Source organism: Falco peregrinus, chromosome 11 (assembly GCF_023634155.1).
Source record: "Falco peregrinus isolate bFalPer1 chromosome 11, bFalPer1.pri, whole genome shotgun sequence".
Taxonomy (NCBI): domain Eukaryota; kingdom Metazoa; phylum Chordata; class Aves; order Falconiformes; family Falconidae; genus Falco; species Falco peregrinus.
Window position 1 is genome coordinate 8965042 of NC_073731.1, and position 23220 is coordinate 8988261.

General features: G+C 42.7%; 1 protein-coding gene across 1 annotated transcript in view; it reads left to right on the top strand.

Annotated features, from left to right (window-relative positions):
• The window catches only part of PCSK2 (proprotein convertase subtilisin/kexin type 2), a 109179-nt gene that overhangs the window by 11595 nt on the left and 74364 nt on the right, over nucleotides 1-23220 (top strand). The window contains exon 2 of the mRNA XM_055816508.1: nucleotides 9484-9588. Within this exon, the coding sequence (XP_055672483.1) occupies nucleotides 9484-9588 (105 nt within the window). The remainder of the gene's footprint in view (nucleotides 1-9483; nucleotides 9589-23220) is intronic.

A 23220-nucleotide genomic window follows, 5' to 3' on the forward strand; every position in this document is an offset into this window, starting at 1 on the left:
CTTTTATAGCACCACTTCATTAGAGCCTGAGTTCATGACTTTGCTTTTAGGCACTACGTTAGCCGAGCAGCTGCACATGTTTGCCCTACATGCGTTGCTGTGTGGACATAGATTTAAAAATAATGCTGAAATGCTCTGTTGAATTTCTGCTGAAGTTCAGCATGTCAGTGTGTAGCCATGTTTTGCCCCTTCTCCTTCCTTGAGATACAAGTACTAGCAATTTGTGGCTGCAGCACACTGCATCTTAATGATGTTTTAAGAACAGCAAATTTCTATCTCATGGCTTTTATCTCAGAGTTTTTAAAGCTGATGTGACACCAGGTTCCTGTGTGACAATAGTAGTCAAGCTGTTTGGTTACCTGCTTAAAAGGAGAGGTGGGGTGTAGATCGGGAGTGAAGCAAAGTGACCTTTGTTGGCAGTGCTAGTTGGTGTCAGCAGTATTGATCCAGCTGGGTTAGAAATATACCATGGTCACTTAAATTTGTGGACTAACTAAATCAAGCTATTTCTTATAACATGTGTTTTCCCTAAGGCAAATTTACTGATACAAAGAAGACATTTCCATCATGTGTTATTTAAACATGTTAAAATATTTACTAAATATTTGTTGCTAAAGAGGTACCTGATTGCATACATATATATGTAGAGATATATGCATTAATATGTTTGCAATGGCACTTGACATTTTATAGTCATAGTTTTATAGCATAGTCTAGAGTGCTGTGCAAACATTAATTACATGAATCCTATCAATAAATAAAATAACTAAACAAATGCTTACTAGACTGTGCCATTTTACATGTAAGGCAATTGAAACAAGAATATTACAGCTGTAATTGCCTGAGATTTTTGTAGTATTAGAAGGTGCTGGCGTTACCAAGCATCTCTGAAGATGCTGAAACTTACATTTTGTGAGTTTTAGTCCTGGCTCTGTCTTAAAGCAACAGCGGAAAGGGGAAAAAGCAAATGAAACAGTCCTGGATAGAATGATCTTGGCAAGAAGGTTATTTGATGTGTGAAAACTTTCACAGAATATTATCACCTTGGGAGACACTTTGAAAACACAGAAGAGCCTTGAAAGAGTGGCAGGGTACCCGGAGGAGCCCCAGTGCTCCAAACAGGCACTTAACAGCAGTTTTGTTTGCCTGTGGTAACAAACTGTAGAACTGGCAAAGCCACTTTTGCGGTACCATCCATTTTTTTCCCCCTGAATTCTTAAAGCATTGACTGTCACAGGTAAAATGAATGACAGTTTACTAACTGGGTCAAGTACTGACCGGCTTTCTGGCTGTAATGTCATTTACACTGCACAGTTGAGGAGCAATTCCTTGAAGTCACTACTAAAATGAGCAAGTTAAGAGAGTTAAGCCTAGGGGCAAGTGTTCCTAAAGAATGTCTGGGGTCTTTTTCTGGTTGGTTTTTTTGGTTGGGTTTTTTTTTTTTTTTTGGGGGGGGGGGGGGGGGGAAGTTGGTTTGTTTGGTGGTTTTGGTGTTTGTGGTTTTTTTCTTTTGACAGGATAAATAGAATTCTCCCAAATTGTGGAAGGTTTTCATTTTGTGCTACTGATATGTGTTTTAAGAAAATTTAATTGATTCAGCTTCTGATGGAATCATATTTACTTTATTTTTCCAAATGATGTGTATGTTTATCTGTTGTGTTTGTGGTTGTTACGGAGCTGTGTAGCTGAACGATTGGAAGGGGCTGTCTCATTTTGCCAGTGGCCATTTGTTGCTGCTAAAAATGACAACACAACTGTTAGATGCTCACAGTGACTTCAGGGTGCTGAGCTCCAGGATTCTTCCTGATGCCCAGGGCTTGCCTGAGGTGCTGTTCTTGCAGGATCCTCAACATCTATGTAAGAGGACATAATGGTTGCTAAGCCTTCACTTCAGGCTGTCAGCCAAACAGTAACAATCCCCTGCTCCAGGTAATGATGACCTGGATTAATCCAGACAGTCCAGTGCGAGTGCTAGTGTATAAGCAAGAACATTCTCCTCCAAATCTGAAAAGTAGATACAACAGTGCACGTGGCAGAATCAATAATGGGTTTTATGGTTACTGGGAAGTAACAGATAAAACTCTCTAAACTGCACGGATCCATTCACGTAAACTAGAATAACTCTTTTAAAAGCCTCAGATGGCTTCTCCAATTCACTGATAAAGCTATCAGCAAATCCACAGTCTTGGCACTGATGACTTATATGACTGTTACGTGCTTGCAGGATGAAGCTCTTCAGTGACAAACTTAACAGCGATATAAATACAGTAAAACGTTAAACGTGGATGATTCATCCAATTGCAAATCAAATTCCAAATATTGCAGACTTGAAACCAAACCAATGGAACAGTGTTTTGTAAGTGCTTGGAAGCACTGTGTTAGATAATGTAAGAACAAAACTGATGAGAAAATGAGAGCTAAATGTGTAACATCAGAATTGATCTACCTGAACATAGACAGCTGTGCTGCTCTTATAGTCCCTGGGCTGAAAGAGGTGCTCCTGGGGCTCAGCTCTACTCGTTTTAAAATGGCCACCTGAAACAGGTCAGATGAATCATGGTCTGAAAGTGCCTTTTCTTTTTTTTTTTGCCATGAATTGTATGGGGAGCTCAGATGAATTCTACATGGATAGGCTGGACATGTAAGCATAAAGCAGTCAACGACTGGTTCCATTTCTTCCATTTGCTTCCCTGTATTTACTAAACTCCTCATGTCCAGCTGTTGGGAAGACTGTTCAGTCTCATGGTTGCTACATGCAAGAGGGACTAGATAAAAGGCTTTGTTTTATCCTTTAGGATAAAATAAAATCCAAAGGCTTATATTCTTCAAAGTCTTTGGATATCACATTTGACTTCACACTGTTTCTAGAGGAAAAGACATTACACTGTGGGGGTGAGGGAACCTTTCAGAAACCATTTGAAACTGCTTCTGCTGCCTTGAGAAAGACTTCATAGAACTTTTTAAGCAAGGTTGCCGTGTTCTTACAGGATAACCAATATCCTAAATAACAATAACAGGTAGCCCTGTTACCATGTGTATGGCAATATTTCCATTGACTTCTGGATCTCTCAACCAAGTAGTCACAATCCTTTCTTATTACGATCACCTGTTTCCGTTAGGAGGTGGTTGGATGTGTATATGAAACACAGCTGAAAACGTGTACTTGCGTAAGTGAGGCTTTTCTGAATTATTTTGTAGGAGAAACGTTGTACTGTGTGTTAATAAGTTAATTTCACAAGGATTGTCTTCTGATGATGTTTTAATATGAGATTTATATTTTGGGAGTGTTAAAGCTATGGCTCACAGACCCACCTGCCAGATTTGCCAAGACAAGCAGATTAGGCTTTAGTGGACGCAGCTGAATAAGACACAGGTGCAACGAGTAATGAGCCAGGAAGACTGTTATAACGCTCAGACCTGGACCTGGCTGTGTCAGTCTTTCAGGGTCGTTTGGAGCTTGTGCAGATCTCTAGCTTCACCTGAGATCCTTATGCTGAGCCTTCAGAGTAATTATAGCACACTAATGAAAGTGTGAAATCCTTGCCTGGGGCTGCGTGGACGTGGTGGACTGGATTTCAAGTTGGGTAAGCTCTGGCACAGCTTTACTCCTCTGTGCTATTTCACATTTCTCTGCTAATGTTTGACTTAATCCTTTCCTGTTCGTGCTTTGTTCTATGTTATTTTGATGCCGGGGGCTGCTTGTGTTTCTAGCTGGCTCTCCTCTTACATGGCTCTCTTTGCTATAGCGAGTGCATGCCTTTGACTTCAGACTTGGCTCCCATCTGTGTATTTAAAAGTAAAATGATTTCTAATGCTAATTGGGGTGAGGGAAAATGAGAGAAAGAGTTTAAAAATTCATATTGAATATTTATAAGCATCCTCGATGCATTTGGTGAAACTGGGATGAAAAGGTTTCTAAAAGGTTTCTAATTTCTGCTGGGAGGCACTTTGTTGTGCTTCAGCAGTAATGGCAGCTGAAGGAGGGAGGCCTGTGGGGCCCGGGAAGGCTCCAAATACATTTACTTATCCCAGGTTTGGGTCATATTTTCCGTTGGTGTAATTACTGAGTGGTAATGGGATGAAAGAGCTCACCTGTGTAGATTTATGGCCCCTTTTAAAGGCAGGAGCTGTACTTGGGCTCAGTGGGGGAGAGATGCTTTTTGTTACACTTTGTAAAAAAAGTATCTTTTTATTTATTTTTTTTTCTTTTGGGGAATAGATATTGTTTTTTTTCCTCAGAGCAGACAAAGGGTTTCTTTAGCACCAGTGTTTGTTTGAACCCTTGCGTGCCTGGCCACATATTCATGCTAAGGCAGGCAAAGAGCCTTGAGGAGGGTCTTTGTCAGCCTGGCTGGATGAGAGCTTTCTATGAACCTTGTTCACTGGTGGATCTGTTTATGCTGATTTTGGTGATGATCAAAGGAGGCAACCCTGGGGTAACTTGTTATAAATCATCCTCTACTTGTATTTCTAAATTATTTTGCTCAAAAGAAAGTTGTTATGGACCATAGCCTCCATTGCCAGTTTTAGAACATTACAGTGTCAGGGAGAAGTCGTTGGAAATGATGCACAAAAGCTAGCGATGTACTGTAGGAATGCTGCATTATGTGATGTAGCATGAAAGACAGTGTGGCGAGACTGGGCATCAGTCCTGTTAAAATAGGAGGGGGCAATCCAATCTGTTCTTAAGCTTTTTGTGGGCGCCATAATTTGCTTGTTAGAGGTATGTAGAGAGAACCCTGAGGTGAGTCAGTAAAATCTAATGTTAAAGGTAAGCCTGGGAACCAAGATTCCTCTTTATTTTTGTGTTGCATTTGTCCGCTCTTAAAACTAGTTGACAGGCTGTGAATGCTGGACCTCTCACTGAGAGCCAGGTAAATACCTGATGCCACTGGCAGTTTTATTCAACTTTTTTTTTTTTAACTGTGTTTTTTGTTTGGTTGGTTTTTGTTTCTTTTGTTAGCATTTATTGCTGCTTTGTGATAACTTTGCTATTGCTAGGGTCTTCTGGTCAGATGACACTGATGCTGTTCCAGTTGTTTTCAGCGTTACCTCTGCTCAAGGTGGCCCCAGTGTTGCTGTTTTAGAATGCAGAACAGCGTCTGCATTGAGTCTTTCTGTGGCTTCTTTTCTTTAAACCCCTGTACCATTTTGCAGCTGATACCGATGTTCTTTGCTTTATGACAGGCAAAACTACATCTACTGCCACCATGTGTATTGCCCAAGGCAAGACCACAAAGAAAGGCAGTTTGATTTTCTCTGTCAAGTAGGCAAAATGGAATGGGAGCCCTCAGCTCCAAGGGAGCTGTGTGTGCAGCCCCATCCTAGGTCAGGTGCTGGTGATGAACAGGCTACCTTACACCTGATTTTTCTTTCTTGGAGCAGATCAGTGGTTGGAGGCTGAGCAGTGGACTGTGTCTCTTTCCCCCCCCCCTCTCCCTTTCAGCACCAGGGAATGACTGCCCAGAAGCAATGCCTTGCAGGGGAGAATTGTAGCTGGTTATTTACAGCCATTCTTCCTGCGGAGTGGCATCAAGGACAGCACAGAGTAAACTTATTGCTCTCTATTCTTTTTTTTTTTTTTTTTTTTTCTGGGAAAAGATTGTCAGATGTAAGGAGGAGAGTGCAGAAAGGCTGGGAACCATGAATTTCACTTACTTATTTTTATTTCAATATTAATTACACTTGGACTTCTCTGGTGGAGCAGCAGTCTAAGAACAACCAAGATACTTCAGAGTCAGAGGTATCGGTGCTAAAACTGTGCATGATATGAAGCATTCCCTGCTTCCTTCTATACCAAACGGTACCTCCAAGCCATTTTGCGTTCTAGATAAGCGTCTTCCATTTAAAGAGGCTTTCTTTCCTGCATTTAGTTGAACACTGAATTTTTAAAAGTTATTTTCTGGTCCATACCCTTTTCAGGAAGGAAGTTAAACTTAAGATTTTCATCTTTAGATAGTATTGTTAATAACCACAAGGAACCTGCAAATCTAAAGAAAAGGAGGAGACGGGTGGATGTATAAGATTTTGCTCTACTTGCTGTGGTGGTTGTGATTCTGATTTTGTGTGTATTTTTGACCAGTAATTTTATACAAATATTGCAAGTAACAAAGTGTCTGTAATTCCTGAGATTTTCAGTTGTACTTCATATTGGACCATATTTATGTATCAAGGCAGTAGTAGACCCTTTTCTAACCCTAAATAATCCTCACTTGAATATTCAGGTGCTTTCCAGTAATTAGTTATCGTACATAATTGCTAATTTTTCTCTGAGGGCAGGAAGCTTTCTTTCTGTCTTACAGAAAGAACCTGAGCCACCAGGCTGAGTGCATCACTTTTCCATGCTACATGCAGAGCCTGCTGCTGCTGAAACAGGAATTTCACTCAAGTACAGTGCCAGCTTTACAATGAGAATAATACCCAGTAGTTACCGCTGCTGACCCTTTGGAGTTTTTGGTTTTTTTACGTACAGCAGCCCTTCTGTTTTCATCTCGCTTCATTACATGCACTGTTCATTTTGCTATTCGCTATTTTGCTTTAGCTCCCATCAGAGCAGGCCTCCTGGAGGAGCTAATTGCGGGACCGTAAACCCCGCTGGGAACTACCTGCGTCCTGCCATTCGGTTGCCGCAGAGGAGTTACTGGCTCAGTAGCAGGGGCACTTCAGAGGTTGCTTGTCGTCAGATCTCAAGGCAAAATGCTCGTCAAAGTGTGTGATGTTTTAGGCCTTTTGCTGGCATCTCACTTCTCCTGTGTGTACATTCATTAGTGTTAAGGATTTACTGTGGAATTTAGATTATTCCAGCAAATTGCTTGGTTTCTGCTATTAATTATTCACAATCCATGATGTTTGATCATTTAATATTTCACGTACTGCCTCACTTAGCTGCCTTCCTGTCTGTCGTCGTGTCCCCCCCCCTCCCCCCCCGCCCCCAGTTTCATTAAGCAAGTGTGAAAACCATGTGAATTGTAAAATATCTGAGTTCCTGAAAGATTACTGGGATTATCTGTGGAAAGAGTGGAATAGTCTCAAATTTATTAATTTAGTCCATAAGTGTGATCACTGTTGTACTAACTGTAATTACTTTTGTTTATGGTCAGCCTTGAATACGCTGGCTTTAAACGTTTACTGTATCATATGTTGCCTCATTCTAAGTGGCACTGGAAACTAACCCTGCACAGAAAATGAACCGTGAATACGAGCTGTATGTTGCCGATATCTTCAAAATTGCTGAGAATCTTCCTTAATGGAAGAACATCAAGATCAACGTTTGACCGGAATTGATTTGAATGGTTGATACTGAGATAGAAGGAAAATAGCCTGATTTCACTGAGGGAATTAGAGGGGTAATTGGACCACAGTTTGCGATGGATGGCAATGGTTAGTACAGTGAGTGGATTTCAGGCTGTAACTGATCTGGCTATTTGGGCTTTTTTCCCCTGCATATTTTTGAGGCATAGAGTAATGTATCTGACGTGGGGAAGGGCTTTTTCCTGGACAGTCAGACCTATTGCCAAACTCTCTGGATTATGGAAATAACGTGATTCCCAGTTGGTAAAGATGTCAGATACAGGCATTTTAAACATAAATTTCCTTTTAAAAAGTTATGTAAACCCAGACAGAATTTGAGCCTTAAGATCTGTGGCTCTGAGGGGTAGATAGGAAGTATAGGAGACTTCTGTGGCCACTGCCCTGAGCTTTCATAGCCTCATTTTTCCTTCTGCCTCAGTTGTTCTGTTCTTCACATGCATGTGGAGCTCATGCAAAAAAATCTGATTATTTGCCCAGAAGAGCTCTCCAGTCAGCCCTGCAAATCAGCTCCAAGGAACCATAATGATTTTGACAAAATCTCCTTAACCTTTTATATACACTTAAAAAGAGGTCTTTCTATCAGAACAGAATGCTTTGTGGTGGTTTTTTTTTTTAAGTTACTTTGCATTTATATATTATGTGTCATACACGGTGCAATTTTAAAAGTGAAAACGAAATGCTTTTATTTCATTGGTATTAAATGTTTCAATTAACATAAAAAAAGAATTTGTAGAAAAAGAAACCCACAAAACTCACATACTCATCTTTGGAAAGTTACCAGATTTTAAACTTCCAGAATTCACTGTGAAATTTCCATTCCTATATCGCTCCACATGTATGCTAAAACATGTTTGCAGAACCACACCAGATGTACTGATAGATTTAATGAAACAGAAGGTAATTTAATAGAATGAAAATTGTATTTGTGAACTATGCATACCTGTATACAGGCATGGAAACTGTTTTATGGCAGCGAGATCCTGCTACCCTTATCCAGCCCTGGTTTTCACAATGAGTAATCTAGATGTCAGTCACAGTTTTTCAGTAAAGAACTTTGAACTCCTGCTAAGAGGTTTATGTTATGAAGTATGGATAATAAAATAGAGAGGAACAGGGCTGTCATGGCTGTTCTGGAGTATCTCTTTTAAGTAGTTATTTTACATACAGGGTAGTCTAACCTTTGAAGTCAAAATGTTCACAGCGTTAACATATGACTTCCCAACAAGAAATTTTTTTAACTTTTACAAAGACAAGCATAGCTTAAAAATAGACAGTTACTTGCTTAGATTTAAATGTTCAACTGGAATCTTCCTATTAATTGGAATGAGGAAAAAGCTGTACAATTTGAGCTGCAAATGGAGCTTTATAATTGACTGCTAGAAGTGAGATGCTATTTTCCTAATACCATGTCTTTTAGCCTTCCCAAAGCTAAATGTCTGCTAGCCTTCCAGTCACTCTCTGCCAGTCCTGTGGAGACAGGTGCATTTAATATCAGACATACATCTTCCTTCCCTGGCACCTGCCTCAGGTGGGGCTGGAAAGCCCTCAGGAGTTGTTTGCTTGCTGCCTGAATGTCTTGGACAGTAAAGTTATACAAGACTGTTCCCAGCTGGACACTGTGAGCTGTCTGTTTCCTTAAAGTTCTTTGTACGTTCTGTTTGCTGGTGTTCAGAAGAAATTCCATATATCATATTTTTCTGAGTGGAAGTCACTCTGCTTCTGCCTTACCACTTACAGCATCAGCTCGGGTGCATTGTAATGGCTCAGAAAAGCACTTGTGTAACGCCTTATGGCTGAAGGATGGTTTGTGGTAGTTTCAAATAATTTGTGGTTCATTCTGTTCTTTTATTGTAGATTTTTCAGGAAATAATCTTGATGTGATTTGTGAAGCCCTTCAGAAACTGGCACTGTTGACTTTAAACATCAGGTGGTAGTACGAAGTGTGTACAAGTGAAGTTACGCGTTGTAAACCTGTAGCAAATAACTTCAGTGTTGTGGGCACACTTTTCAAAAGTAACATAGAGTGACATTCTCAAGAGTGATTTGGGTCCTCTGGTGTAACTCTTTGTAAGTCTTACTCTAGATTCCTGAGTCTCTTCACAGGTAAAAGTTTTCCATGTCATCCTTATTAGTAGCCAATATCTTCATGATGTTTTTTTCTCTCTTCCTCAGCTCCCTTTTTTAGATACTGGATACTTCTTTTATCACAATGGCGTTGCCAAGGCCAGGAGAAGACGCAGTCTTCAACACAAGCTTCACCTGGAAAAGGATTCCAGGGTAAGTGACTCATTACGTGCACCTGTCATGTCATCTTTGTGACACAGACTATTGTTCATGAGACCAGGTGATGATCAAATCTGTGGTTATGAGTATGCATTTTTCCCCATGCTTGTTCCAAGCTTTGTAACTGCCGTATGCGCACACCTCCCAGACGGCCCCAGCTTTTATCTTTATTTCACTACTACAAATACTTACATTCTCTGAGGTGTATACTGTCTCCAGTAAGACTCAGTGATGCCACAGTCTCCAGGGCATCTTGGTGCACTCTGTGCTCTGGGGAGGGGTGATCTAGGGTATATCTTACAGTCACCCTGCCCCACCCCACACCATGCATCCTGCTAGTCTGTGGGTTATCCACCCCAGAATATCTTTTGGTGTGAACGATGACATTTTCTCTTCAGTCACACTGGGGACTTTTTCTTGGGGAGTAGCTTACACACCAGACGCTAAGAGAGTGTATGTTGTCAAACTTCAGTATTTCTTTCAGAGGCTTTTGCTTGCAACCTACAAATGGCATGCTCTGTTTTCAGAAGCATAAACCCCTCAGACGAAAGGTTAAGGCCCCTTTTGCAGAGGGCTACAATCTGGCACTAGCACATTCTTTTTTCTGTTCTTCAGAGTTTTTACACCAGTGTAATACTGGGCTGGAATGGGGCCAGGTAGCACAAAAAATGTATTTACTGCCCAAAGAAAGTAGATAAGCCTGAGGAATGATATCATGACAGCAAATAGATTATTTTTTAATCCTTCAGTAGGATTTAAACTCTCTACACTGTGAGCAAAAAAGAGGGGGGAACAATTTTATTCCAGACAGAATTCTGTTGCCAGATATTATATGGTATTGGAACACCTATGAAAATGAAAAACTGAGTAGGAAGAAAAGAAAAATAGGTTAAATAAGATTGTCACTGTTGTTGTGACACCAGAGCAAGCAAGGTCTGATGAATTCCCAGCTTAATTTTCCTACAGAAAATTCAAGTGGTTCTGGGCCCAGGTCAAACTGGGATCCACATGGCTGGGCACTCCTGCAGCTGGTAGCCATGTGAGTGAACTACACAGGTTCCAGGTGCTGCCTGCCCCATCACTTCATCTTGGGATGCTGAGTGCTGGCAGGTTCCTTGAGGCTGCTGCTGGTCTTCCAGTGCTCTGAGGTACCTCTTCCTGGCCCCCTTCTCTAAAGCTTCCACCAGATACAGGTGAGGGGCTATAAGGAAGAGACGCATTCAACCTGCCTTGCACAGAAATTCTCAGACTTCCCTTGTTTTCTTTACCGAGCAGGGATTGGAAACTAAACCATTGAGAAACCATCCACAATTAGTGGATGCTAAGGAAATGTCCTGAGAGGTGTCTTTCATTTCCCTGAACCACCTGCTGTTGTTAAAAGCCATTTCTGAAAAAGCATACAGCTAAGTATGTTGCAAACCAGTGACTGAGTACAGTCACTGTGCAGGTGACTATACTGGAAATAATCCTCTGACAATTTTACAAATATCTGTGATACTTGTAAGAATCCACCAATTCTCATTGCAGTCTCATATTGCATGGCTGAGCACTCCCGTATAATTCCAGACTGGCTTTTGCATTGACTACCTCTAAACCAAGTGTCTGCAGTGCTATTAAGAACAGCTTAAATGAATCTACCTTCTTGCTCAAAGACGCTCTGTTTCACAGTCATCTGATATTTGTGGTCTCTAAACTCTTAGTTGGCTTCTGTCACATGCAATGAAATCCCATTTTTGCTGTTAATCTCCACTTCTTCCTGGTGCTGCATACCAATAGCTCAGCTCTCCTCAGCTCCTTCCTTTGATCTGAGGGAATAAAGCCCCATGTTTAAATAACCAAGAGTATCACCCATGTGAGGAAAAGGATGATCCTGGTTGTATCCTGACCTAGTGGTTATGCTGGTGGCTGGAAGGGGGATGGAAGCAACATCTCATTTCCACATGTAACATGACATTTTTCTTGTCTAGCCCTCCTACTTACTCTGTCCTGTTGGATAGTCCTTGAGCTCTTATGATACCGTATAGGTCAGTTGCTTTTTGTAATACAGTTTTGTAATAATTAAAATAATTACTTTTATTTCCCTTCTTTGTTTTATATCTGGAGTTTGGAGAAGTCATTAAAATTCCTGTCATATTTGCAGATAAGTGGAAACATGAGTTGTGTTGACAGTACTTAATTTCAAACTCCAAAAATAATTTCTAAATTTAATGGCAACTTTCTAGACCATTTACATTCAATTTTACTTAGCAACAAATGTCAGCACTGTCATGGTTAATATGTTAATGCATGAAGCCAAGAATAAAATGTTCCTGTTGTCAGGCTAGCCAGGAAGCAAACTTCCACCGCAGGGCTGTACAGATCTCTTGGGAACCATTATGGTGACTGCTGTAGTTGCTTATCCCTACCCAAGTGTTGTGAGAAGGTGGGCTGCAGTTTTTCTGTATACTTTTCACTTTTAAGGAGATTACAATTCCTAGCTAATTTTAATTATTAGTTGCAAAACAGCACAGATGTTCACTCAATTAATTAATGTTCTTTAATCAAGTAAGTCCCTTGAGGAACCATGTCAGTTTTTCAAGAGTCTGGGGAGATAGATGGCAGAGCAGTATGTGAACAGGTTACTGCATCATTTTCATGCTCTGCATGTCTTTTAAAATGCTTGAAAAAGCTTTGTTGTGTAAAATTTATTCTGTTTTTACCAAAATAATTTTGAGATATGCTAAACATACAGAGCAGTTGTGTGATAAACGTCATTGCTGTCAAAGGGGTGGGAATGGAGCGTTAAGGTGCCTTCCTAGAGAATCCAGTAAGAACTGAACCTGCGCTCTGGAGAGCAGCCTCAAATATGATCAGTTTGGCATTAATACATCAGCGTTGCTGAAGCCTGAAGCAGCACTGGCAGCAGGTGAAGGCAGATGTAATAGTGGCAAATAGTGTGTCGTGCTATTGAACTGTTCAAGAAAAGTGCAGGCAGATGAAGCACTGTGGCTTTTGCAGTCTGTACTGACATCCTCTCAGGGATCCTTGCGTCAGAATGGCAGATGCCACAGTGAACTGCTTCAAATGGAGACTGTTTAGTTATTTAAATCAAATTCTCTGAGGTACAGAGAACCTTCCAGGAGAGGTTTGCTCAGAAACAACTGTTTTGCATCAGTTGCAACTTCCCATGATTTCCAGGTGTGCTTGTATATTGTTGTTTTACCATGTGTGCCTTTGGTGCCAAATAGATTTGGAGTGGGGGGCAGGATGAGAAGTCTCTAACATTTTTACATGTTAAAGCTGGAATTTTTAATGAGATAAGGCATAGCAGCTAGAAATCCAGCATTTGCCGTGCAAAATTGCATTTTTGTCTGCGTTTATCTGTTAATTGCTTCAGCTGAAATTTCTCAGACCGAAAGGTCAGCCATTAGGCTTGGTTTGCCTTGGGGAACTTGACTTAAGTAGCTGCTGTGCTTAGCCCTGGAGTTGCAGGCAGGGAGGCACTCCTTGCCATGGCCCCTGGGCACAGGCAGCTGGGAGGAGGAAGCAGCAGGGTGACAGCAAGGGGCAAGGGCCCCGAGTGACATAAAGCCAATGAGGGGCCAGTGTAGGATAGAACCAGACATCAGCGTGAAGGTGAAGAGAGAATAAGTGGGACAGGCTGGAACAAGAGCCCAGAGCTGGAAAAATAGTTGAGTGATTTGGGCACAGAGCCAGCCCGTGAGCTGAGGAGGACGTGGAGAAGCACAGGGGTAGATTGGTGAGACTAGAAGCAGAGTGTCCACATTGACATCAAAGCACTCTGCCTTCCCAGTGCAGGTCAGGATGCAACCTTGGAGCAAGGTGACCTTTTTCAAGGGAGACAGCTGTACGAGCCAGGGGAAATACAGCTTCTGTAAGAGCAAACTTTCATTATGAGAAACAGTGGTATGTTTCATCAGTGTGATTGCTCTGGAAGAGTAACTTAGAAATACAGCAATATTTCACACTGCCTTGTTTGTTAGGCTTCCTGTCTCAGAAAGTACGGTAGAGGCGGCGTGGGAAGTGGAGACCTTTTCTGTTCCACCATTGCTAAAAGAAAACCAGGGGATTTGCTTCGCTTTGACTTTCAAAACCAACTTAGATTCTAGCCTCCTATGGAGAGACTCAGTTGTATTATTAATAAATGTTTTGAAAAGTTGCCACGTAAGTGAAAGGAAAGAAAAAATACATGGTCATTATGTTACCTTTCAGAGCAATGCTTCCGTAGTGTTGCTGTTGTTGAGAATTTTCTGTTAGTAAATAGTCTCTCACTGAAGGAGCAAGAGTTGAAACACAGTTGGTTCTCTCAAAGATTATTTTGCTTTCTTTCAAGTTTTAGATAAAACCTTTTTCCTCCCACACAGTCTCTCCTGTCAGACAGCTGCCAAGATTAATCCCGCTCAAGAAAGAGGCTTTAATAAACAGGGAAGAGTTGAGTCCCATTACTGGTATCTATATGCGAGTGCATCTGTGTTGGTATTGGGGGAATAAATATATATGTGCAGAGGGAGGAAGGTGAAATGAAAATCTTCCACTGAGAGTGAGTGAGTTTGGCACTTAGTTGATGACTTCTTTGGAAATAAACATCCCAGTGATGGCAATTGTTATGTTGCAGAAAGGGATTAAGAAAGGAGACTTGGCTGATACCCGAGCTGGTACAGGAGTCTGGGGAGGGCAGAACTGTAGCTTCTTCAAGGCGCAGTCTCTAGGTGCCCATGGTTAACAGTACTTCCACATTGCTTGTGTCATGGGACATGGAAAGAAAAGAGGGCTGTAAATGATTTAATAAATCAAAATCTTCTGTATCCTTCCCATGCCCCTTAACATGACTGGCTTGTGGTCAGACCATGGCAACCTATGAAGGTGGAAGTGCTGCCAGCTGGATATTTCATGCATGTTCACCTTTAACAGGAGGAAGGAGGGCCGGCAGCTTGGGCAGAGCACTGCCACTTACCCAGCAGCAGCCCTTAGTGCTGGCGATGCAGTGTAAGTCAACTGTCAGTGCCATTTCTGGCAGCATTAATGACAGGCTTGAGATGGGTTAAAGGTGGAGCCTTTTGCCTCGCTCCCTTAGATGCCAGCACAGATTTTCCATTTGCAAAAATGAAAATCTTCCTGGTAAGATCAGGAGAACCCAGTTGTCCTCATTTCTCCCCAGTTCGCCAGCAAGTGTACGGTGCGGTGACCTGGGGCTGCAAGGGGGTAGGAGCCATTATAGCTTTCCTTGCAGATTTTGTTATCTAAATGCTCTCTAAATGCTGTGGAGGTGTAACCTATTTCTCCAGCCTTCTAGTACCAGAGACAGGCAATTCCGTGCCTGGAACATAGAAATAAGAGCAATTTGCTGTCATTTTTATTAAAATGGCTACATTTGGCATCTTTACTCCTGCTCCATGCACAATGTGGTGATTTCTCAGCTTCCTGACCAGCGCTAATGATCTTCATTCCCTGATAAGTTTCTGATCAAAGCTTGGAAGGTATCTCAAGATGCTTCCTCCCTCTGAGAAGAAAACTGGCTCGCTCCTGAAAGCAAGGGGCAGCAATACCAAAATCCACCCTGTAGGAAAGGGCCAGCACTTGACCTGTGCACTGTTGTAATCCTGCTGTTGACTCCCTTTGTGGGTAGAGGGAATAATTTCCATGCAGTTCACCACAGCGGTGACCCCAGATCTATACAAAACTTTCAGCCTCTGTGGGGGTAAACATTATGTAAAGTGGATGTAATGCCCAGGACTTGCTACCCAGCCTCACATCTTAGGGGGAGGCGTTGGGTCCCCCAGCCATTCTGCCATGCAGGGAGGTATGCATGTGTATGTTAGGACAGAGAGACGGGAGAAAACAGCAGGATAAAAAACTCTTCGTGTTTTCAGCTCTTTTATGTAGATTCATGCTGCAGATGGTAGAGGTGACAGACTTCCCAGTGAAGCCTATTTAGCATTGCCATAATATATGCTATCATGGGACTGGCACGCTGGTAGGATTATGCCCAGGAAAAGTTTGGAGCTGCTATCAATTTTATGAGACTATAGGGCAGCATTACACAAGCATTGGTGTTATCCTTTTGGAAAGAAATGGAACATTAAGTAATAAAAGCTCTGCTTAAGTACCTGTAATAAATACTGAACAGCCAAGGAAAACTCATTAGAGGAAATGTCTTCTTTCCAATGCTGAAAAAAAAGCAGCCACCCTCAAACACTGTTGGTTGAAGATGCATTGCCAGCTTGTTCACCAAACAAGAACGGAAGGCATTTCTGTCATCAGTCATACTGACAAAATGAAGCGTGTCGTGCAGAAGAGAGTCACAGTCTTCCACGAATGGATCCCTGGTTTATTTTTTTTCAGGTGTAAGTTGTCTTATGCTTTACCCAGTGTATTTGAGGAAGAGGTGCCAAGAGTCTGTTCCAGTTGACACAGGGAGGCCTGTTCTTGTATTAATAACTTTTTTTTTTCAGGTTGATAGCATCTTGAACTCAATTTGTTTTGCTTTGTCATACAGCTCAGGGCCCATTTTGCAGATTTCTAAGTCATAATGAAGTTGGTTGGCAAGCATTACAAGAAAAAAACCCAACTATTTTCTTGAGGAACCTCTAGTCAGATATATGTAATCAACCATCTGATAATTGATCTGGTGTACGTCTTATTACTGAGAGAATTTAACTTTTAAATGAAGGAATTTTATTTATGATATTTAGACCCTTTGCAGATGTTGGCAGGTGGCTGTTTAAATGTACAGGTTCAGGAGTGGGGCTATCTGAGAAGAAGAAAAGGAAGATGCAGCAGAGATTAAAGCATACTGTTAAAGTCAGATGCAATTAGTGTCAGTTCATGGGATGATGGAATTCAACCTGCACTTCAGATATGGAAAGACAAAGCCAGTAGGACAAAAATGAGTAAGTGTCGGAAATATGCTACATGTGTTGTATGATCTTTGTCATTCCAAACAAGAAGTTGACTGGGCTGCACAGAGGAGATTTAGGTGTCTGGTAAGTGAGGAAAAAAGTTTCCCACTACTTTGCCCTGTTTGTGCTCTGACAGAAGTAAGGGGGTACTGCTGTGCCTTGGGAGCATGAAGGATAAACTAGTCTTTAGGCCATGAAATTGTTGTAACGTCAAACAAAAGATACTGGAAATTCAGTGAAGTAGCAAATTCAGTTCATGACTCTACTGGACACATAGTGTGGCTGTTGTCACTGTAAATAATGACTGCTAAATTCCCTGTGATTGCTTTTTGAAAACTGAATCTCAGGGAGTCCCATTTCTTGATGCCAGTGGCCTGCAGACTCATACGTGCCCAGCAAGTGTCGATGGGGATTAACTGCTGACAGAAAGCTCTGTCCAGCTATGTCTTGCATAGTTGACCAACAATGACTCCAACTGTAAAGCACTTCCACTGCTCTTTGAGATACTACAATTATTGCATAGGAGTTAGTTTCTGTAATAAGAATAAAAATAACTCTGATATAAAAAATAACGAGGCCTAGAGTTACTCAGATACTTAAGCTGTCACGTAGGTTGACACAGTAGTCCACTGCAGAGTGTGTTAAGCATCTGCTGAAGAATTTCCCAGTTTCTGGGTCTGAATTCCTGATATAAAGTGTGGCAATACTGGCTCATATTTGGACTATGTATATTGTATTTGTGATGTGCAATACAGTCCTAATGTAAAATATCACAGCATGGCCAGGGTTGGAAGGGGGCTGTGGTGATCATCTAGTCCAACCCCCTGCTAAGGCAGGGTCACCTACGGCAGGTTGCACAGTCATGTCCAGGTGGGTTTTGAACATCTCCAGAGGAGACTCCACAGCCTCTCTGGGCAGCCTGTGCCTGGGTTCTGTCACCCTCAAGGTAAAGAAGTTCTTCCTCATGTTCAGAAGGAACTTCGTGTGCTGCAGTTTGTGCCTGTTGCCCCTTGCCCTGTCACTGGGCACCACTGAGAAGAGCCTGGCCCCGTCCTCCTGACACTCGCCCTTAAGAGATGTGTATGCATTGATAAGATCCCTCTCAGCCTTCTCTTCTCCAGGCTAAACAGGCCTAGCTCTCTCTGGGCCTTTCCTTGTAAGAGAGATGCTCCAGTTCCCTCCTCATCTCCTTAGCCCTCTGCTGGACCTTCCCAAGCAGTTCCCTCTCTCAAACTGGGGAGCCCAGAACTGGACACAGCGCTCCAGATGCGCCTCACCAGGGCAGAGCAGAGGGGGAGGATCACCTCCCTCGCCCTGCTGGCCACGCTCCTAATGCACCCCAGGGTCCCACTGGCCTTCTTGGCCACCAGGGCACACCGCTAGCCATGGGCAACTCATTGTCCACCAGAACTCCGAGGTCCTTCTCCACAGAGCTGCCCTTTCAGCAGGTCAGCAGCAGCCTGTACTGTTGCGTGGGGTTATTCCTCCCCAGGTGCAGGGCCTTATGTTTGCCTTTATTGAACTTCGTTAGTTTCTTCCCCACCCAATTTTCTAGTCTGCCCAGCTCTCGCTGAATGGCAGCACAGCCTTCAGGTGTACCAGCCGTTCTTCCCAGTTTTGTATCGCCAGAAACTTGCTGAGGGTGTGTGTGCTCTGTCCCTTCATCCAGGTTACTGATGGATAAGTTGAACAAGACTGGACCCAGCACTGACCCCTGGGGAACACCATGAGCTACAGGCCCCCAGCCAGGCTCTGCGCCACTGATCACAATTCTATGAGCTCTGCTCTTCAGCCAGTTCCCCATCCACTTCACTGTCCGCTCATCTGACCCACACTGCCCGAGTTTACGTTTGAGGATGTTGTGGGAGACAGTGTCAAAAGCCTTGCTGAGGTCAAGGTAGACAACATCTACTGCTCTCCCCTTGTCTACCCAGCCAGCCATTCCATCATGGAAGGCTATCAAATTGGTCAGGCATGATTGCCTCTTCATGAGTCCATGTTGACTGTTCCTAACGATTTGCTTTTTTTCCACACTGTTCAAGGTGACCTCCAGGGTGAGCTGTTCCATCACCTTTCCAGGGATGGAAGTGAGGCTGACCAGCTTGTAGTTTCCTGGGTCCTTCTCCTTGCCCTTTTTGAAGACTGGAATGACATGACGTTGGCTTTCCTCCAGTCTTCAGGCACCCCTTCTGTTTTCCGTGACCTGTGAAAGATGATGGAGAGTGGCTTAGCAATAACATCTGCCAGCTCCCTCAGCATTCAGGGATGCATCCCATTGGGGCCTATGGATTTGTGGGTGTCAGGTTTGCTTAAGTGATCTCTAACATGATCCTTCTCAACCAGGGGAAAGTCTTCCTTTCTCCAGACCTCCTCTCTTGCCTCCGGGGTCTGGGATACCTGAGGGCCAACCGTGGCAATGAAGACTGATGCAAAGAAGGCATTTAGTATCTCCCCTTCTCTGTGTTCTTCGTCACCAGGGCACCACCCTCATTCAGCAGTGGGACCACATTTTCCCTAGTCTTCCTTTTGCTACTGATGTACTTGAAGAAGCCTTTCTTGTTGCTCTTGACCTCCGTTTCCACATTTAATTCCAAATGGACCTTAGCCTTCCTTGTCCCGTCCCTGCATGTTCTGACCACATCCCTATATTCCTCTCAAGTGGCCTGTCCCTTTTTCCACATCCCATTAAACTTCCTTCTTCCATTTGAGGTTTGCCAGAAGCTCCTTACTCATCCATGCAGGCTTCCTACCCCCTTTACTTGATTCCTTACTCATGGGGATGCACCTATCTTGAGCCTGGAGGAGGTGATGCTTGAATATTAGCCAGCTCTCTTGAACTTCCTACCTTCTAGAACCCTAACCTGTGGGATTTTTCCACGTTCCTCCTTGAAGGGGCCAAAGTTAGCTCTCCTGAAGTCCGGGGTTGCAATCCTACTTGTTGTCCTGTTTCCTCCATGGAGGATCCTGAACTCCACCATATCATGGTCACTGTAGCCAAGGCTGACCCCAGCCTTCGCATTCCCCAACCAGCCATTCTTTTTTTGTGAAGCCAAGGTCTAAGAGCACATCTCGCCTCATTGGCTCCTCCAACACCTGTATCAAAGTTATCATCAATATTCTGCAGGTCCTCCTGGACAGCATGAGCCTAACTGTGTTGTCTTTCCAGCAGACAGCAGGGAGATCGAAGTCCCCCGTGAGAACCAGGGCCTGTGATCATGAGGCTACCTCCAACTGTCTGTAGAAAGCCTCATTGACTTCCTCTTCCTGATCAGGTGGTCTATAGCAAACACCCGCAACAGTGTCCCTGTGTTGGCTTGCCCCTTAATCTTCATCCATAATCTGTCAACTCATTCTGCATCCACCCCAAGGGAGAGCTCAATATGTTCCAGTTTCTCCCTCACATAAAAAGCAACTCCACCACCTCTCCTTGCTGGCCTGTCTTTCCCAAAATTTACGTAGCTGTCCATTCCAGTCATGAGCTATCCCACCATGTCTCTGTAATTGCAATGAGATCATGGCCCTGTGACCACACACACATCTCTATAATCTTTCCTGTTTATTCCCCACGCTGCATGTGTTGGTGTATGGGCATTTCAGAGAGGTAATTGAGCGTGCAGGTTTCCCAGAAGCGGTGCAAGAGGATCCACTGTAGTCATGCGCATCCTCGAGATGGCTGGCCTTCTGATACTCACCTTGGGAGGCAGCTAAGGAACATCTACTGCTGCTCTGGTTGGGCTGGCTTATTCCCCAGTTGGGTGTGATGGCATGAACATTGCCACATTGGACCACTCCCTCCAAGTCCTTCAGTTTAAAGCCCACTTCACCAAGCTGGCCAGCCTGCTGCCAAAGAGCCCCTTGCCTTTTCTAGACAGATGGATCCCATCCCTCCCTAACAGGCTATAGTCAAAGAATGTCCTGTTGTCACAGAAGCCAGACCTCTCATGACAGCACCAGCTGCAAAGCCAGAAGCTGATGCACATTACACACCTATTTCTGGCTGTACCCCTTTCTCTTACTGGTAAAATGGAAGAGAAAATAACTTGGGCACCAAAATTTTTCACCTGCACCCCCCAGGTCTTTAGTTTTCTTTGATTCTGCCCAGGTTCTGGCTTGTGGTGTCATTCGTGCTTACAAAATGATGCAGACAAAGGGAGTGGTATGTCTCAGTCTTCAAATTTTGAACGATTTGCTACCAATGCCCTTGGTCCAAGTACAAGTGAATGTCTTTCTGTGCCACAGTTAAGTGAAGTTTCTGCTGTTCCATATTACAAACATTACTGAGTATGGAATATTAAATACTTCAAACAATTTGCTACTGGAGCAAATACAGGTATCCCGCATGATGTTAAAGCTAGAGCTGAATTGATCTATTATTTTTATTTGTAACTAGAAAGACAGCTTCCAGCAGAAAAAAAAACAATCCATCAACATCAGCATTAAAGAATGTTGGAAATCTTTTATAGCTGTATTATATGAAAAAGCACCATTAGCTGCACACAATAAAATAACAGACCATCAAAATGACATCAAACTCAAACATACATGTGTCGTCTTATGGAAGTAGTATATAACTAAAATTACAGGGTAAGCTAAAACTGCTTCTCATAGAAGGGAAATAAATGAATGTACTGCAAGATAATAGACTGATAAGTGAAGACAATGCTGTGCAGGTTCACGTAGAATTTTCCAAAAATAAAAGTACTGATGCGCTGCAGTCCTGGTGCCACTGGGGGCTGTGGGCTCTGTGTGGTCAGTGGTTTTAAGACGGGGTTAGACAGTGATCATAACTGACTCAGGTGTGGCTGATTCCTCCCCAGGGCCCTGGGGTGGTTCAGTTGGCCTGTTAAAGTTGCTTCCAGTCATTTATTGTATCATTTTCATATGGCTGGACGTGGTAATTGGGGTAAGGTGGGGCAAGGCAATAAAATGAGCTTTATCCCTCAAAAATACTTGTAACCACATGGAAGTTCAGTAATTTTACAATAAACCTCTCGAGACTGATGATGACATTCAGCCTCTAGTCTGCTGCCTGTAAATTGCTGAACTGGCGTTAGTTAAGTTTCTACTTTCTTGAGGGCTGTTCTCCTGACTGCAGCATCACTCTGCAGTCTCCCTCTGCTTTTTCCATCTCCCTCTTCTTTCCTGCCTGACAAATAGAGTCTCTGTTTTGTGGTGCAGGGCTTTTTTCTGTCTGTGCAATATGCCTGTGCAATTTCCAGCCTTGAATCATCAGTGGGGTCTGTTTAATACTGTAGTGTAAGCAGTGGTGAAAATATGGTTGAGGGTTTTTAGGATGTTGAGAAGAATGGACAGTGTGAGCCAGTGACTTTGGATTAACATGGAACCTAGTGTGCTGCACAAGTTTGTTTTAGTGTGGGATAAGTTTGGTTTTGAATAAGAAATCAAATGCGGTGCTTTGACATGCTGAGCTAACAGTCACTGAAGGTTGTAAGTATCTTGGCGTTCCCTGGATCCAGGAATCCACAGGCAATAGTGTTGGTGATAATCATGCCTTTCTCCCTTGGGAAGTTTGAGCCAGCCTGCATTGGTGAGATGAAGGAAAGTCTTCTCTGGGCTGTCATCACACCAGCATCTCCTGGCCCTGTGTGGTGACGCTTTCCCTTCCTCTTGCCAGGGCTCAGTTCAGGACAGCTGGGGTTGACTTGGAAGAGTCAGTCATTTCCCAGGAGTGCTTCTGCTTGATGATGGCAAATATGTGGGCTTCAAAAGTGCTCTCCCTTCCCACGTCACCACATTGGAGCTATGACAGAATCCAGACTGCCATGGGAAAGCCCGTCTTCAGGGTTAACTTCACTTCCAGTTTAGAAAGTGTGTATATGCAGCTATACCTTCTTATTTTCAATATAGGTAAATTATATGCTAGAAAAACTTCCTTAGGAAAACGCAAGACATTTTGAAGTCTTATTTTCTTTTAGCAAATCTCTAAGCTTAACAGAAAATTTGGATACTGGAAAATTGCATTTGAGTTAGACTCTTTTGAAAGGTTGGAAATGTTGGTTGACATATACTTTGGAAAGAATATAGAATTAGTTAAAATACTGTATCTGGTAGTATATGATGGCCATGCATTTTAGACTGTGACATGGCAGAAACAAATTCAATTTTTAACAGTTTATATCCATTCTTTCTTGACTTTAGGAAATCAGCTGTTAAAACAGTGACTGGTTTCTTGTGTGTACAGTTAGGTGACCGGAACCATTTACTGTATATGACATTGGCAATAAATAAAAGGCAGTGCAGCTGAGGGTGTACAGTTCAATCAGTAACAACATAAGACTGGAACGGTTTTTTGGTGTAGTTTTCTGGGGTATCTGAGCAGGGCTTGCATCTGAGGGCTGTGTCGTTAAAAAAACCCACCACCTTGCTACTTAGAGACTCAAGCTAAAAGAGTCAATAAAATAGCATATGTTACTATGTCACACAATAAATATATTATGTAGTGCATCCACTCATGCCATTTAACATACTTTACTGTAGTTTAAAATTTGATGAGTGGTTTTTTTGTGAACAGCATTTCAGTGTATTGGTTTATTGCAATCTGTTCCGAAACACTTTTGCTATCAGCATTCTGTGTTTCTAGATCTTCAAAGTGTGCATGCAATATCTTAAGTATAATATTTTAATTTTTTTTTTGCCACCAACTCAACAGCCCAGTAGCCAACAAGGAGTTATAAATACATCTGTGAAATCATTGCTTCTGTACATG